Below are 16,649 nucleotides of genomic sequence, written 5' to 3' on the forward strand. Positions count from 1 at the left end.
CTCCCATAGTGCTTGTTTACCAGCTAAGGAGATAGCTAGCTAGCTAGCATTCAATGGCTAAAGCCAAACTGTGGCTTTAGCTTCAGGTGCTAGCTTGCTAGCTCCCAGTAGTGCTTGTTTACCAGCTAAGGAGCTAGCTAGCTAGCTAGCATTCAATGGCTAAAGCCAAACTGTGGCTTTAGCTTCAGGTGCTAGCTTGCTAGCTCCCATAGTGCTTGTTTACCAGCTGAGGAGATAGCTAGCTAGCTAGCATTCAATGGCTAAAGCCAAACTGTGGCTTTAGCTTCAGGTGCTAGCTTGCTAGCTCCCAGTAGTGCTTGTTTACCAGCTAAGGAGCTAGCTAGCTAGCTAGCATTCAATGGCTAAAGCCAAACTGTGGCAGGGTTTTTACTTTCTGGACCTAGATTTGCCACCTCTGCTTTATATACTGTATGTATATATACTTATATGTATGTAGATATACATACAGTGTATATATATATACATACACACACACACACACACATACATATATATATATATATATATATTTTTTTTTTTACATGGAATGCAATAACAAGAAGTATTTCTGCAACAAGAAGTATTTTTCAGAAATCCTGGGTTGCATCATATTGGCTCTGGTTCACACTCGGTCGCTCGCACACGTATGTGCGCCATGTACACGCGCGTTCAAAATAGAACATCTTATTAAAAACATCCAGATAGAACAACATACAAACACGTGTACAGTGCGTGGAAGGACGGATGGACGGACGGACGGACGTCATATATGTACAAGTGTGTCAGTCAGGCGCTATGCTGTCATCTATACACATCATATTGCTTAAAAGAAGGAGGGGCCAGGGGGGCTGTGGGGGCGGGGACGACCAAGCGACAAGAGAGACCCTGATGGCGAGGATGTGGCGGTAAAGCGAGGAGGAGGCGTGGATATCACTGAGGTATTTACAGACTGGCTATTGAAGAAAGGGGGTTGGGAGGGGGGCAAAAATGGTCACTCCAGGGGCCACATTTTGATTTTTAAAGCAACATGAACATTTTGGGCAGCACGCTAGTTTGTGGGTTAGCACGGCTGCCTTGCAGTTGAGAGATTCTGGGTTTGAATCTTCAAAATGAATGTGTGAAATGATTGTGAATGCTTGTTTGTCTATTTGAGTGCAGGGTATCAAAAGAAAATGTTAACATTTAAAATGAATTAAATTGTAATTAAATAAGGATTTCAATATGTATGAAATTACTTGAAGAAATACTTTTTTTTTTAAATAGTTTTTTTTTATTTACAATAATTCACATAACTCATTATTTAATATTTTTCTGACTTTATATATAAAATTGACAATTTTATCATTAAAAACAAACAAACAAATTATTTAATAAAATAAATTTAAAATAATGTCAAAAATGTATTTGCATTTTTTTAATATCAACCAATTATTTAATAAAGCATACTTAAGTGTATCTGTAAATTTTGGGGTATTTGACAAACTTTTCAAAATTTTATTTCATGAGGTTAATGGAAATCAATTGGACAATTTTAGGAACAACTTGATAAAGAAATATAAATAGCAATATAAAAACATAAATTAATATATATTTTTTTTAACATAAAAAGTGGATACACAGTAAGTGCCTTAAACCTGAAATATGTAGTGATGGTAAAGTGGAATCTACGAGAATTTCATATTTGACTTAGCTGAGAAATAAAGATTCAGTCAAAAATAGAAATACAATTAAATAAAAATATTCCAGTTCACTTGCCGATATCAATACTTGGGAGGACCTGGTGTGGCCCCGGGGGTCATACTTTGCCCCCGCCCACCCCCTGCTATACAAGAAGGCAGGAGCGTGGAGGAGGCGACGGGCGAGGGCGGGGGTGGGGGAGCGGGGGCGGGGGGGTTCGGGGGTGTCTCTGTTCCTGCCTATTTCTTGGTGGAGAGCTGCGCGTCCACCTCCTCCTCGGGTTTGAGGACGTGCCACTGGGCGATGGGTCTCCTGGGATTGGCCAGCATGTCGGACCAATGGCGCAGCTCCGTGCCGGAGCTGTTGAGGCCCACAAAGACTTTGCCGATGGCGTCGTTCTTGCCGATCTTGTCGTAGTCCAGCACCGTGATCACCACCTGCACCTTCTACAAAAACAAGACGGCAAAATCCATATTGACACATTTGCTTGTCCGCATTAGCATATGGTGTAGACGTCTCATCAAAAAATTATTGATTTTGTCCCGTTTCATTATCTTCCAGGCCGCAGCATCGACATGCAAAGCGAGTACCTGGATTTGCTCGAAGGGGACCTCGAAGCTGAAGGACTCGTTGTAGTACGGGTTGAGCGTGTTCTTCTTGATGGTGGTCTTCTTCTTCTTCAGACGCTTGCCGTTCTGCATCAGGTGGATCTTCACATACGGATCTGCGGCGCAACAGCCACGCCTTTAGAAAGTGTCTCACACCCCTTTCATACGGGCGTCCGTGGCGCTATTGTAAAAATGTGGCTTTGGGGGACTTGCATCAGGAAATCAAAGCCCTTTTTTATGGAAGACCAAAACTGCCAAAATCAAAAAATAAATAAATGACTACAAGTGAAAGTAAAAACAGATATAAAAATATAATTAAAAAAAAATATATATATATATATATAAATGGAAATAAAAAATAAATAAACAAATATATATCAAAAAAAAAAAAAAAAAAACGAGATTGAAAAATAAAAATAAATTAAAAAAATAAATATATAATTAGAATTAAATATCCATCAATAAATAAAGACACTCTGCTCTCACATTTATTTATTTCATGCTGTAGACAAAATGTTATTCAAATGAGGGGGCGGTCCTAACCCAAGACACGCTTAGGACTGCCCCCTCATTTTTTTGGAATTCATTTTTGAATTACAGTGTTCCCTCACCATAACGCGGTTCACTTTTTTCGGCCTCGCTATATTGCGGATTTTTTTTGTGCAAATTTGCATGCATTTTTTATTTTTTTTTTTACAGTAATGTATCCATTTTATAAAAAATGATGAAGGTTTGACCATTGTGAATGTTTAAACAAGGTGTTGTGAGGGGGTTTTAGAGCCTTAAAACATTTATAATAAATGCAAAACATAAAGCGAACTACTTTGCGGATTTCATTTATTGCGGGTATTTTTTTTTTTTTAACCAAACCCCAGCGGAAAACGAGGGAACACTGTAAATTTTTTATATCCGTTTTTAGTTGTCATTTATTTATTTTAAATTTTGGCAGTTTTGGTCCTCTATACCTTTCACACAGACATATCACTAAATCGCATTTGTGTGAAAACCCGCCATTTACAAGCACTTGAAGCGTAAATCTGGCGTGCAATCTTTGGGTTCCACAAGGCCATGTGACCTCTTGCAGGGAAAACCCACCTGAGCGGATGGAGGAGAAAGAGAGCGGGAGGATATCGCCGCACTCGCTGAAGCTCATCTCCTCACCGCTTAACACACGCGCGTTATCGCACACATTTTACGCACGGGTGGCGAGGCGCGGGATTATTACCGGCACGGGAAGGGGGGGGGGGGGCAATCGTGTTGCATGCTGGGAGTTTTTGTGGCAATGAACATCAAAGCAGGTTAAAAATAGAACGACTGTCATCTCTCCTGCACTCGCGTCACTTTGGATTGGTCGCAGTGCGCGGCGCACCCGCGGGTAAATTGTCGGCTCGCTTTTGCACACTCGTGTCGCACGCGCACACACACACACGCACACACACACACACATCAATGCACTTTTACTTCCAAGTGTCTCTTAGCAGGAGCCAGCACCGCATTTAGCTGCCATTTTGCTGCATTTAGCCCCCCCCCCCCGCCCAAAAGAATTATTTGTGATTACACACATGCTAATGCTAATGCACACGTCTCCATCCGTGGGCCCTAATCATGGCCGCCAATAGACGCGGCCGGCGCGCCATCCGGGGCTTGTCCTCCTCCGCGGCGCCGAAGGGGCTTAATGATTGTGATTACACACCTGCCTATTATTTCATCCACACAAGCTGACGTGCAAGTCAGAGTCAAATTTGGAGTGTACGAGCAAAGATTTGGTGATTTTCAATGGACTTTGTATGTATGTAATGTATATTTTTTTTATTTAGTGATATAGGGAAGGGTCACTGCAAGCTTGGCGTAATACATCCTGCCAAAAGTCAGTCCTTCAAAATAAAAGCATGCACTATAATGAGTTTCACCACTTTGTTGGACCACATGGTGGTTTATTTAACAATCAGAATGTAAACAAACAAAATAGTTTGAGTGTGTCCACGCTTTTAGTTTGAAGGACTCCCATTTGGCAGAATGTTACGCCGATGTTGTCCCAACTTGTGCTGCTGAACCTATCCTTAGTTTGTTAATATTTTTTGGGTGTCTGGAACGGATTAATTGGATTGACATTATTTCCTAGGGAAAATGTTTCTTTGGATTTCGTAACATTTAGTTTTAGACTTTCTGGAATGGCTTAATCACCCCCCCCCCCCAAAAAAAAAACAAACAAACAAAAAAACCCCGAGGTTCCACTCTAGAGGGATCTTTTACGGTGGACTTTTTTTTTATATAGTACATTTTACACAAATCTGATCAGCTTGATCAGATTGGCTAGTATTTTTTGGTTAATATTTTGGGCCGTCTGGAACGGATTAATTGGATTGACATTATTTCCTAGGGAAAATGTTTCTTTGGATTTCGTAACATTTAGTTTTAGACTTTCTTATTTTGCGAATATGATCAATGATCCCATTGATCTTATTCGCAAAATAAGACACTACAGTAAATCATATACATTTTTTTAATATTTGGAAATAATGTTGGTTTTTTTGGGCAGTGTGTCGGGTTTCCACCCCATTTTCCGCATACTGAACGTTTGAATGTTTTGGGCAGAACTTTTAGTGTTTAATTGTTATTATTTCCTCCCCATGCATTTTAATGGGCATCAACTATATGCAAATTTTGGCTATTCATGGGAAGGGCCCGTCCCAATACTCCACCTGTGCAGTAGATAAAGTTCTGCGATCTTTCAAAATCCTGATCGGCTTCAAAATCCTGATTGTGTAACTCCTACTGCAGCATATATCCAAATATCACCTGACAGGCCGCCCACGTCCATCTTCTTCAGGTTCTTGGCCTCCAGGACCACCACGGTGAGCTTGCCGGCAGTCGGCACGTAGCGCAGGGAGAAGCAGATGTCTCCCAGCTTCTCTTGCTGTAGCAGGAAAAAAAAGTCCAGTACAACTTTTGGTGACATTTCTGTTTGGTGGTGTGCCGTAAAATGCAGTACGTGCCTGGATTCAATAAAGGTTGGGAAACTCCGCTCCATAACGAGTAGTTAGCACGCGTTCCGGCAGGCAAGTCCGAAGCCGTTTATTGGCTTTTAATGAGCTGTAGCTGGCAACTTTGTCTATTTGTAATAAAAGCGTAGACATCATAAATCAAGCATGCATGGATGTTCAGCAGCTAATGGCGGCGCCCACGCAGCAGAACCATAATAGAGATAAAGTGAAGCTGGCAAAAAACGTTGGCGCTCATTTGACAACATTTCTTTTCCCCGAAAAAAAAAAAAAAAGTCTGACTAACAAGCTGAAGCTCGGCTCCATTAGATGCGATCATTAGCTACATGCTAATTGAAATGAATTGATTCAATCACTAAACATCGCAATAGGAAGCCATGTTGCCGTAACAGATGATTTACAGAAGAAAAAAAAAGAAAATTCGGCTGGAGCCTTTCGTGAGTGAATTTGGCCACACCCTGGACTGGTCGCCAGCCAATCACAGGTCATGTGAAGACAAATAAGGATTCACATTAACATTCACACAATTTAGAGTCTTTAATTTATGTTTAGGGGATGTGGGAGGAAGCCGCAGTAGCAATTCGAACCCAGAACCTAGGAACTGTGAGGCAGACCACTTCACCAATGTGCTGTCTTTGGACAATAGATTTCAGTTTTCTACTAAATAATTGAAATTTGCCCGCCCTCCTACAAATTGCCGAATCGTTTCCAGGCGTCGGCCTTCAACTTAAGACGCGGCGGTCACCTGGTGCTGTCGCAATTAACCTTTAAATGGAGCATCGTCGGTGCTAAGAAGCGGGTTGCCGTGGCAACGCGCGAGGCTGCGCCATGACATTTAGCGTGAAAATGGAATCCCCTAGAACTGTTTGCCGGCAAAGCCACGCCGGGTATTAATTGAAGTGTAAGCGTGGACGTGTGATTAAGCGGCGTTCCCCGTTTGGCGCTCACCTCCTCCTTCTCGGCGCTCTGCAGGTCTCGCCACTCCTCCGTGATGTGGCTGAAGTCCACTTTGTTCATGGTCACCTTGATGTCGCCGATGGCGTCGTGCTTGGAGAAGCGGTCGAAGTCGTATACCGTCATCACCAGGGTTTTCCCGCCGAGCTCCACGTAGGGAACCTGAACGCAAAATCACAATGGCACGAGTGCATTTGTGCTTCTTAGTCAGGGGCGGAGCTACGTGGTGGGCATTAGGCCACTCCCACATCAAGGGGAGGATTTTGATCAACGTGATTCTGTGGTGCAGTCGTCACTTTTCATACCAGCCATTATTTTTCTTTTTAATGAAAACTAATGATATAACAATAATTAAAATAATAATGATATATTTTCATGATTGCAATAACAGGATTTCTGCGGGTATGATCAAATCTATTTGAATGCTTTTTAATGACATTTCTAATACAACTGCATATAAACACACATATACATAAATACATATAAAATTTTAATTTATCTCTTCTGTTGTCTCTTTTCTTTACTGTAAACTGCAGGAAAAAGTTCCCCACGGGGAAAATAAAATATATATCGTATCAAATATATCGTATCGTATATATATATATATATATATATATATATATAATGCATATACTTATATATTAGGGTTGTCAGTCAATTACAATTTTTTATCATAAATAATTCCATGATTTTCATAGTTAACTCGCGATTAATCCTAAATTAAACACGTTATATCTGGTCTAAATGTACAATTAAATATATATATTTCTACGTTTTTCATACTCTTGTTAATTGAAATGAAATGTGGTTTTATCTTTTAGTTCATTAATACAGTAATGTTGTCGTAATACATAAAGTTACAGGTAGCAGTTATGGTTAAACAGGGCATGAAACATTCAGTCAAAAATTTGTGTTGAGATAATTTCTGCCACTGGGTTACATTAGTGTTTCATGTTGTACATTGATGACAGGAACACTACATTTTTCATTTTCAAATTCAGAGCAATTGGTATTTGGAACATTAAGCAACTCGTGGATTCCAGGTCATGTTCTACTACTACTCACCAGCCCCCCAAAATACATATTAAAAAAAAAAATCATTTATTATTGTTACAGTGACTGACTGAATTTACATTTTTAATGTCTCTTCATTGTATTTAATGCTTCTTAATGTCATTTTAATACATTTGAACAAAATCAGTTGAATGAGTTTGAATGCTTTTTAACTCATTCACTCCCAGCCATTTTCACTGAAGCAACCCCCCTCGCTCCCGGCTGTTTCACTGGATTTGAAGAGGTTGCAAGCCCATAGTTTCCTTGCCGCAGCGCAAAAGCCTCGCATCCGTGACGGCGTGGGCTCAGCATCTGCCGCGCGAGCGTGTGATCTGTTTTGTCAGGAGCTTGTTAATGCGCCAGCTGTCTGCTGTCTGCACACCTTACCCCGCATGAAAATAGAATGTCGAGAAAAAAAAGAAAAGAAGCAGGAACGTTACCTTGAAGGTGAACTGCTCGTTGAAGACGGGATTGAGGGTCTTGCGGTGGACTTTGGTCTCAAACTTCTTCTTCTTGTCGGGCAGCAGGTAGACTTTGACGTACGGGTCCGACGTGCCGCCCATGTCCATGGCGGGAAGCTCGGCCGCCTGAATGATCCCCACCATGAGCTGAGGGCAGGAAAGTGACAAAACTTGTCATCCCGGATGATGACGAGAACATCTGGAAATGATTGGCAACTGCTTTGGTATCAACAATGCTGGAATGCATTTTTTTTTTTTTTTTAAAGCTGTCTTTCGTCTTCTTTATATAGTGACACCGAGCCTTACAAAGTGCTATAAAATTTATTTGAACTATTTCTATTAGTTTAATTTTTTTCTCAAATTGTTTACATTTTAACAAGAGTATGAAAACCTAGATTTTTTTTGTACATTTAGAACAGGGGAATTCCTGTTGCAACGCAGCAGACACGTCCACGTCAACATTTTGCAGTAATAAATAATTATAATAAATAAAAAATTAACTCATTCACTGCCATTGACGGCTGTAGACGTCTAAAATTCATTTGAACTTATTTGTATTAGTTTAACATTTTTTCCTACTTTTGTTAAGAAAAGTATAAAAACCTAGATTTTTTTTAATTGTATTAGAACAGATATAAAATTTTTGATTAATCGTGAGTTAACTAGTAAAGTCATGCGATTGATTACGACTACAAATTTTAATCGCCTGATGCCCTTAATTTTTAATAATCTTTTCTTCTTTAATTTTTTTTTAAATTAAATTAAAAAATTTTAATAATCTTTTTATTTTATTTTAAAAGAAAAGATTATTAAAAATTAGGGGCATCCGGCGATTACAATTTTTTATTGTAATTAATCGCATGACTTCACTAGTTAACTCACATTTAATCAAAAATCTGTTCTAATACAATAAAAAAAAATTCTAGGTTTTTCTACTTTTGTTAACAAAAGTAGGATTTTTTTTTAAACTAATACAAATAAGTTCAAATTAATTTTTGACGTCTGTAGCCGTCAATGGCAGTGAATTAGTTAATTATTTAATTATTTATTATAATTATTTATTACTGCAAAATGTTGACGTGGACGTGTCTGCTGCGTTGCAACAGGAATTCCCCCCAGTACAGACTGTCCAAGTAAGGGGCGGTCATTAATCATACATAAAAAAAAAAAAAGAGTGGCGTTAAAGGAACTTTAAAGCTACTGAACGTAGAATATTTCTACTGCCACCCGTTGACGAAAAATGAAACTGCACATACCCTTCTTCACATACACAACACACACTTGACTTGACATTACGTCACATCCGTAGACAGAGGGCGGGAAATTCGAACCCGAATCCAGTCTGAAAACTATTGGTCTGGGGCTTACAGGAGTACCCATTGTGAACGGCTAAGGTGTTAATCTACAAATTAGAAGATCAGTCATAAATGGTCAAATAAAAAGGCTACTGTAGAGATTTTTTGAAAAAAAAATTTTTTTTCCCTATGGCAGCAGAATTCAAAAGTAACACACTCATTTTCACACCCCTAATACATGAAAAAAAAAAAAAAGGTTCTCTCTACATGACAAATTTTCACCTATTGTGGGGTTAGGGTTGTCTGTATTAGCAGTTGGCGGCGGCGTGTGGGTCCGGAGACGAGGCCGATAATTGTCAAGTGCGCCGGGCGGTCGGGCGGTCAGATTGACCTGCCAGTCATCGCCCCCGCGAGAGGCGACCGAGCTGCTTAGTCAATCAACTTCCCATCAGGCGGCCATCAAGATCCTGAAAGCCTACCATGGTGGGGAAGAACCGCCCCCACGCCAAAAAACAACAACACGGGGGACCGATCGGCAAAATCAATCCTGGATTTTTTGAGCGACAAACTTGTGCGTAATTAGCCTTTAAGGGTAGCATGGTAGGGGGGTTGATTTTTACTCTGGCCATTCAAAATATATCCAAACCCAACATGTGACCTCCGCGCACAGCGCTTGTAATCACACCTGTCACACGTGGCCCTGTTTGCACATCTGCTCCGTTGTTTGCGCTGCTCTCCAGTCCGCGACGCGCTTCAGTTGAACTGGCTTAACTGCACCGTTGTATCGCGGGCCGGCTCAACCGCGGCCGCTCACTCCCACAACGTTAACAGATAAAAAGCCTTCAAAGCAAATGTACTGTAACAGCTTTCACACTACGGTTGGGAATCACCACTCTATGTGGAAACTCTTGGGGGGCGGGGGGGGGGATTATAAGTGTAATTATTGCAGTCTAGTATAATACGGTATACGTCCCGTCATCAGGATACAGGTTACGTTCCAGATCACCCTTGAAATCCACGCCATATCTATTTAAACACTCCCTAAGCGTGTTTTTATAGCATTTTTTAAAAGGTCTTTCAACACATTTTTATATGTAAACATATGTAATATACAGTACAGAAAGAGCAAGAGCAATGGATAAAAATCATGCTCTCTTGTTTACATTCACAAACAACATCTCACAAATGAATATACATCGAACATTATAAAATGAAAGGATTTCATGTTCGATATTCTTCAGCAAAAAACAGGCTGGCTTTAAATACTTCCTGTTGTCACTCTTCTGCTTTCAAATTTAGGCCTACAGTGTCAAACATGAATTTGGTGCCATCTAGTGGCCGACCGTGGAAATACAACTAAATAAATGGGCATCAGAACAAAAATCTGTCAGATGCTCGAATTAGCCTTCGAAAACAAACGGCAAATCAGAATTTCCCCATTCAAGTCAGAATCTGACTTTGCATATTGTCGTCAGAGAAGAATGTTTGGAGGCTTCGTCTCCCTCTGGCTGAAGTGCACAAGCTAAGTATCAGGGATGTGATTTGACCAAAGTGAAATTATCTGAAAATTTAGCCGGGGGTCTGGGGGCCGCCGGCCCCCCGGAACTCATGGGTTTTCCGTGTTTTTAAGTACTTTCAATGCACTCACATGACAAAGAAATAGACAAAACAACAGCATAAATTTTCAATGTATATTGAACTATCGCATATAAAATGGCAGTTTTAGTCAACTCAAAATCAGTCACATTCAAAAACATTGGACTGCCTTTGCTTTTAAAAACTATCACTGAGAATATCATCATATCTAACTAATGTGATTACTAAGTTAACACATAAATAATGTTGAATTCAAATTTCATGAACAAATAATTGTATCATGACCAAATAAAAAAGTAATTCATATTAGAACATACCACAAATGTCTTTGTTATAGCAGAAGATGTTATCTGTCGGCTACATGCTACATTCGAGCAGACATCCGCAAGTACTTTTGGGAATCTATTTTGGCCGGCTAACGCCATCCTACCAACGGAAATATTTGGTGAACACCGTGCTAGCAAGAAGCGAAAGGGAGTTTTCATTTCAAACTCCGACACCGGACTTGAGAGAAGAACTAGCTTAGCGCGAGATAGCGTGAGGCTAGTAACAACGTAGATGGATTTAAAATGGCTACAAAGAGAAAAACTTTTGGAGGTTAAAGCTAATGATTTAAACTAAAAAGGTTCATCTTTCTGTGTATTTTTGGCAAAAGTAGACATTTATGTTGATTCAGTTATTTGATGTCTACTGCCAATATAAATAATAGTAAATAGTATTTTGGTGCGAGTCTGAGCTCTAGCGTGCGTCCCCCAGGGGTACCTGGTGGTCTGCTTCCTCTATGAAATATCTTGCTATTAACTGCACATAGTGTATTTTTTGTGCTTCATTTGCATCGTATGCGGAACCTTTCGTCTCATTAGCTCCGCCGCGACTCTCGGGGGCGGCGATATTTGGGGCGGCGGACGTGATGAAAAATGCGCAGTTGATCCGCTCCCCTCCGGATGCACACGGGGAGCTAAGAAAGCAATCGTCCGCGTCCATCGGGTGTTAAGCGAAATTGCCTGAGGATTAAGAGCGAGCGCGATAAACAGCTGCGGTCCTCGGCGGCCGTTGCGGCGCGCCGTCCCTTCAATGCGCTTCAACCGCGCTGCGTGCGGCGCTTATTAGAGTCGCAATCACAGAGTGCTGGAAAATATGATTTTGTCCACATTAAAGGCCCATTCTGTGAAATGACTCCCTAATTTGTCATTGTGAAAGTAATCCTTGACTGAGCGCTAATGGTGTGTGTTCCTTTGACTTTTACAAGTGTCATTAAGCATTTCGCGCTCTTTTTCTTGAGTGCTGACAAAGGCCACGAGCGAATCAGTCCGATTCCTGGAGGAGGAGCACTCCACAAGGGAGGTGAAGAGTTGTTCACACTTTTAATTTACAGTAGCACCTTTAGAGCTGGCTTTTTCCCCCCCGTGTGAAAGGTACTGACGTGGCGTTTGGAGTTGAAGTTGGCCTGATTGTCCACTTTCTAGGGATGTAACGGCAATATCGTGATATTAAAACTGCCACGATATTGTGGTGGTCCTGTCACCATGTTAAAAGCAACATATCTGTTAAAAAAGTCAGATTGATTTCCATTTGTGCAGTTGTAGCACCCTCTACTGGCTAGTTTTTCTTAGTGCAGTTTAATTTTTACAGGGCATGTTTTGGCCCTTCTATTTTTAAGATCCATGCTAATGGTCAGATGAAAGGGGAACATAATATGCTTGTGAACTGAGTCAATATGTGGAAGAACTCAATATTATGTGTTTTTAGAGATTGTAGGTTGTTGATACACTTGGGTCAGAAGTAACCCAATTATGGATCAAAAACGAACCGATCCACTTTATGGGTCGATTTGACAAACTTTCTGGCTTGTTTTATACAAAATGACCCACATTTTTGGACCCATTTTCTGACCAATATTTTTTTGAGTGGTTTTACACCAAAAGACCCATTTCTGGACTCAAAGTCCATTTGATCGGTCCAGATTGGTCCATTTTTGACCCACAGTTGGGTTATTTTTGACCTAACTGTTTTTAGAGTGTATGTATTAATATTGTACCTTTTTTTTTCACCAACCTCCCCGTAATATCATGATAATTATCGTATGGTGACCTTCATACCACTTTCTGAGGTAGTGAAGAGGGGTTTAAATCAGAACTTCCAGAAGTGTCTTGTTTGTTTACTCGGTCATGTGATCGCATGCTCCAATAAGAGCCGGAGGATGCCAGTGGATTACAAATATTTGTTTCCAAGACCAAGACGAGCTATCCTGCGTGGAAGCTAATTGCGCTGCTGTCAGCCGCGCTCATAACGGCGGAGTCGGCGGGTCCCATCGGGGCAGGAGGGCGCGTTCAGTCAGCGCGTCTTATCTGTCACACAACATCTGGACGGCTGATGTCGGCCCTGCATCGTCTGCTTTTTAAAAGTCAGTCAGCGGAACCAAATAAAGCAGATGGAGATCTGCCGGGGGGATGTTTTCCAATCGGGCGGAAACAAACGAGAATACCAGACGGACCGGAACGCCGGAGCCTCGCTGGGAATTCCTGCGACCAAACAGCAGCTTTTGTTAAATAGTCTATTAGGGAGAAGTAATGAAACTTGATCATAATTCCTATTTTGGCGTTGGTGGTGGTGGGGGGTGGGGGGGGCTACAACACAGTGCAGCATTTGAGCAAGGGAGAAGAGGGAGAAACACTCGGTGTATTAAAACTAGGGGTGTCAGATGATTATATTTTTTAAATCATAATTAATCGCACGACTTCAATAGTTAACTCACAATTAATCACAAACATTTTATAACTGTTCTAAATGTACAATAAAATATTTTCATACTCTTGTTAACAAATGCTAAACTAATAGAAATATGGTTGCATCTTTTAGTCATTGGTCCAGTGATTTCAAAATAATTCATAAAATTGAGTTAAATTTAAAATGACGTACTGTACTGTAAAAAAAAACAAGTGTGATATTAATTTGTGTTGAGGTCATTTTTTTGCCACTAGATGGCATAATTGCATTTGTAAGACGGTGTCAGCTCAGTGCATTTTTCTTTTCATATTAAGAGCGTTCTAATCTTTAACATGAAGTAACTTGTGAAATTCTGCACATTTTTTAAAATTGTAAACTACAACTTGACCCCAATCTCCACAAATATATGCATTACTATTAAATTCATTACTGCTAAATTTGGTCTTAGATGTGTCTGCTGCGTTGCGACTGGAATTCTCCCAGTATAGGCTTTCCAAGTAAGGTGCGGTCATTAATCGCACGTTAAAAAAAATGTGTGGCATTAAAGCAACACTAAGGAACCTACAGCTTACGTTGATTATAGCGCCGCCATATGGACAACGGTAACCTTATGCCTGAAAAAGACCACATTTCTCATGAGGACAAGCGCATTGCGTCATTTTTGACCTCATGACATTCAAATTGACTTCCATCTTTGTAACGAATGGATAAAAGGGGGAAGTGAAGTATGCCATAAAGCAGTCCTCACATTTGTAGTTTTTTGATGTATTTTGTGTGACAGTGTTCCCACCATCCTCCTCGAAGTTGTTTAGTGCCAGTACAAATGATACAGACCCCCTCAGGCCATGGCAAAGGTACCATTCGACTCGTTTTAAGTCCATGTTTCATCGCAAGAGTTATGAAAATATTTTTTCATAACTTTCTTTTTTCAGCAGTTTTAACAGCGTAACCTTAGAAGAGTTTCCAACCATAAGATCACGATGCTGATGTTGTCGTATTGAGATTGGAGGTGGTAATAATATCATGAGAAGTAGGACAGCATCGGCATATGGATACTGTACGCGCGACATCGCCAGCATACTTACGACAAAAACACCAGACAAACGGCGGCGAGAGCTCGCAGGCTCCGGCGGCGTCTCACCGTGTTCTCGGTGAAATTGTAATCCAGCGAGTACTGTAATTTGCCCAGTTTCTGCTCCTCCTTTGGCTCGGCCTCTTTCTCCGTTTCCGTCAGGCCTGTCTCGGCGTCCTCCTCATCCTTCAAGGCCTGGAGGAGACACCCACCAAGAGTCAGTGCCGCCTCGCCCGAGTGCCGGCGCCGCTCCCCCCTCCGCCGGCTCGCCGGAACCGACTCCTGCAAAGGCTGCCGCGTTGTTTGATGACGTTTGAAGGGAGGAGGAGGAAGAGCAAGCACTAAAACACGCAGCAGTTAAGACGGGAACATGCTCCGAGATGCACTAAAGCCTCGCTCCCCTGATGGCGCGTCTGGAGGAAAGATCACAGGATGGCGCCGCAGACGAGAGCAACGGGCAAGCATTGAGAAGAAAAACGAGGATGGAGACGCACAGAACAGAGAAGAAAAGAGAAAGAATCTTCTGGAAAGAGATCACAGTTGGCCTGGTGTCACTTCAAGTCAGATCAACCCTTTTTAGTGAGTAGCCTGGGTGGGTGAGGGGGGGGGGGGGGTGCCGGGTTAGCAAGAGGTGGTGATAGTGGTGGTGATGGTGGAGGGGGGAGGGGGGGGCTACAACATGCGTTTAAAGAGGCTCAAAAGTCATTCAACTCAGCATCAAAAGTTGCCGTCCAAGAGTTTTCTTTTTCTTTTTTTTTTTTTTCTAATACTCGTTTGGCATGCACAGCATTCTCTGTGGTGCTCCCGTGTCACCCCGACCCAACCCCGAGTTTTTACACCCTCAAACATCAGCAGCAGCATCATCGTCAGTGTCAGCCAAAAGCAGAGGTCCTCAATTGGGGGTTTTCAGCTTTTCTTTTCAGATTTCCTCCTCATTATTTGGACATTTTTAGGCAGTCGTTCAAAAGCACTTTGCTTTGAACCTTTTTAACGTCAATCATCAATAATTCAATGGAGTTCAGTTTTATGAGGAGGAACATTTGCAAGTTGGCAAGCGGTGACGAGTTTGAAAGCTTTTTATATTTAAAGCTATCCGGATTGTATATATGAGATATTTTGCTCACTTGAATCTTAAAGGTTAGCATTACTTAACGTCACCGCAAGGACTGTTTTAGGGTCAGTACGGTTGATTCAGATCAGCTTTTGCAAGTGGAACTAGTGGGTGCATGTGAGGTGGGCAAGTGGTGATGTAAGAAAAAAAAAAAAGAGAAAGAAGTCATTTAGGTCTACGTCTGTTCATATTAGTTTGGATTATTTAGATATAAAATTATTTAACAAATTTGGAAACCCAAGCGTTATCATTTTATATTTAATAATATTGCTGTAACTTTACATTTAATATTTTTTTCTATTTTCAGTCATTTTATTTTATATTTAATAATAATAATAATTAGTATCATTATCATTTTTTAATTAATTGTTATTATAATATATTACATATCGTCGCTGCTATGTGAAAACACTTATGTCCATTTAAACACTTTTTTTTTTTAAATACGTTTTTGGGATGAAACTGAATGCAAACATTCCAAAAAAAAAAAAGGAAATTATTATTATTATTATTATTATTATAAATCGGAACATTTTATTAGGTGACAACAATGGATTTTTGAGTGAATTAAACATTATTATGTTCCAAAAGAGATTTTCTCCCTCTGGTTTAATTGAGGACCCCTGCCCTAAAGATTGGTCGCCATCCACCCCTCCCCGGAGCCCCTCACTTATGCCAAATGCGCGATCCAAGCATCATGCCAGCAAAAGGGTGCTTGCGCAAGTGCGTCCTCGGTGGGCCCGTTCTTTTGAGTCAATCGGCCAGTCCGCTCCAGTGAAAGCAAAAGGCTGAACAACGCTGATTGGTCTCTAGATTGGTCTCCCGCTTAGAAAAAAACAAAAATCCAATTGACACTCAGACGGATTTGTCGGTTGGCTGGTGTTGAAAAGGCGGGAGGGCCTGGCAACCAATCGGTGTCGCTCAGTCCTTGTCTTATCATTCGTGTGGTATATATGTGCATATGCAGCGTGTACGCACATATATACAGAGATCAACATGTAGTGTATGCATATTTACATATATTTGGGGCGCAGCGGGAGTTAGGTGGTCATCAAGAGGCTATCAGAAAACGATCAAAACATCATAGCAGCAG

General features: G+C 41.0%; 1 protein-coding gene across 4 annotated transcripts in view; it reads right to left on the minus strand.

Moving 5' to 3' along the window:
• Nucleotides 1–1,760: 1,760 nt before the first annotated feature.
• The window catches only part of syt1a (synaptotagmin Ia), an 86,831-nt gene continuing 71,942 nt past the window's right edge, over nucleotides 1,761–16,649 (minus strand). For 3 of the 4 annotated variants that reach the window (XM_077545588.1, XM_077545586.1, XM_077545587.1), the window contains 6 exons: nucleotides 14,515–14,640; nucleotides 7,735–7,902; nucleotides 6,236–6,403; nucleotides 5,085–5,202; nucleotides 2,268–2,401; nucleotides 1,761–2,123 (listed from right to left, as the gene is read on the minus strand). In XM_077545588.1, coding sequence (XP_077401714.1) covers nucleotides 1,917–2,123; nucleotides 2,268–2,401; nucleotides 5,085–5,202; nucleotides 6,236–6,403; nucleotides 7,735–7,902; nucleotides 14,515–14,640 — 921 coding nt within the window. In that variant the 3' untranslated portion in view covers nucleotides 1,761–1,916. The remainder of the gene's footprint in view (nucleotides 2,124–2,267; nucleotides 2,402–5,084; nucleotides 5,203–6,235; nucleotides 6,404–7,734; nucleotides 7,903–14,514; nucleotides 14,641–16,649) is intronic. The other variant, XM_077545589.1, reaches the window with a different exon arrangement.

Source organism: Vanacampus margaritifer, chromosome 15 (genome assembly GCF_051991255.1).
Source record: "Vanacampus margaritifer isolate UIUO_Vmar chromosome 15, RoL_Vmar_1.0, whole genome shotgun sequence".
In the NCBI taxonomy this organism is placed as follows: Eukaryota; Metazoa; Chordata; class Actinopteri; order Syngnathiformes; family Syngnathidae; genus Vanacampus; species Vanacampus margaritifer.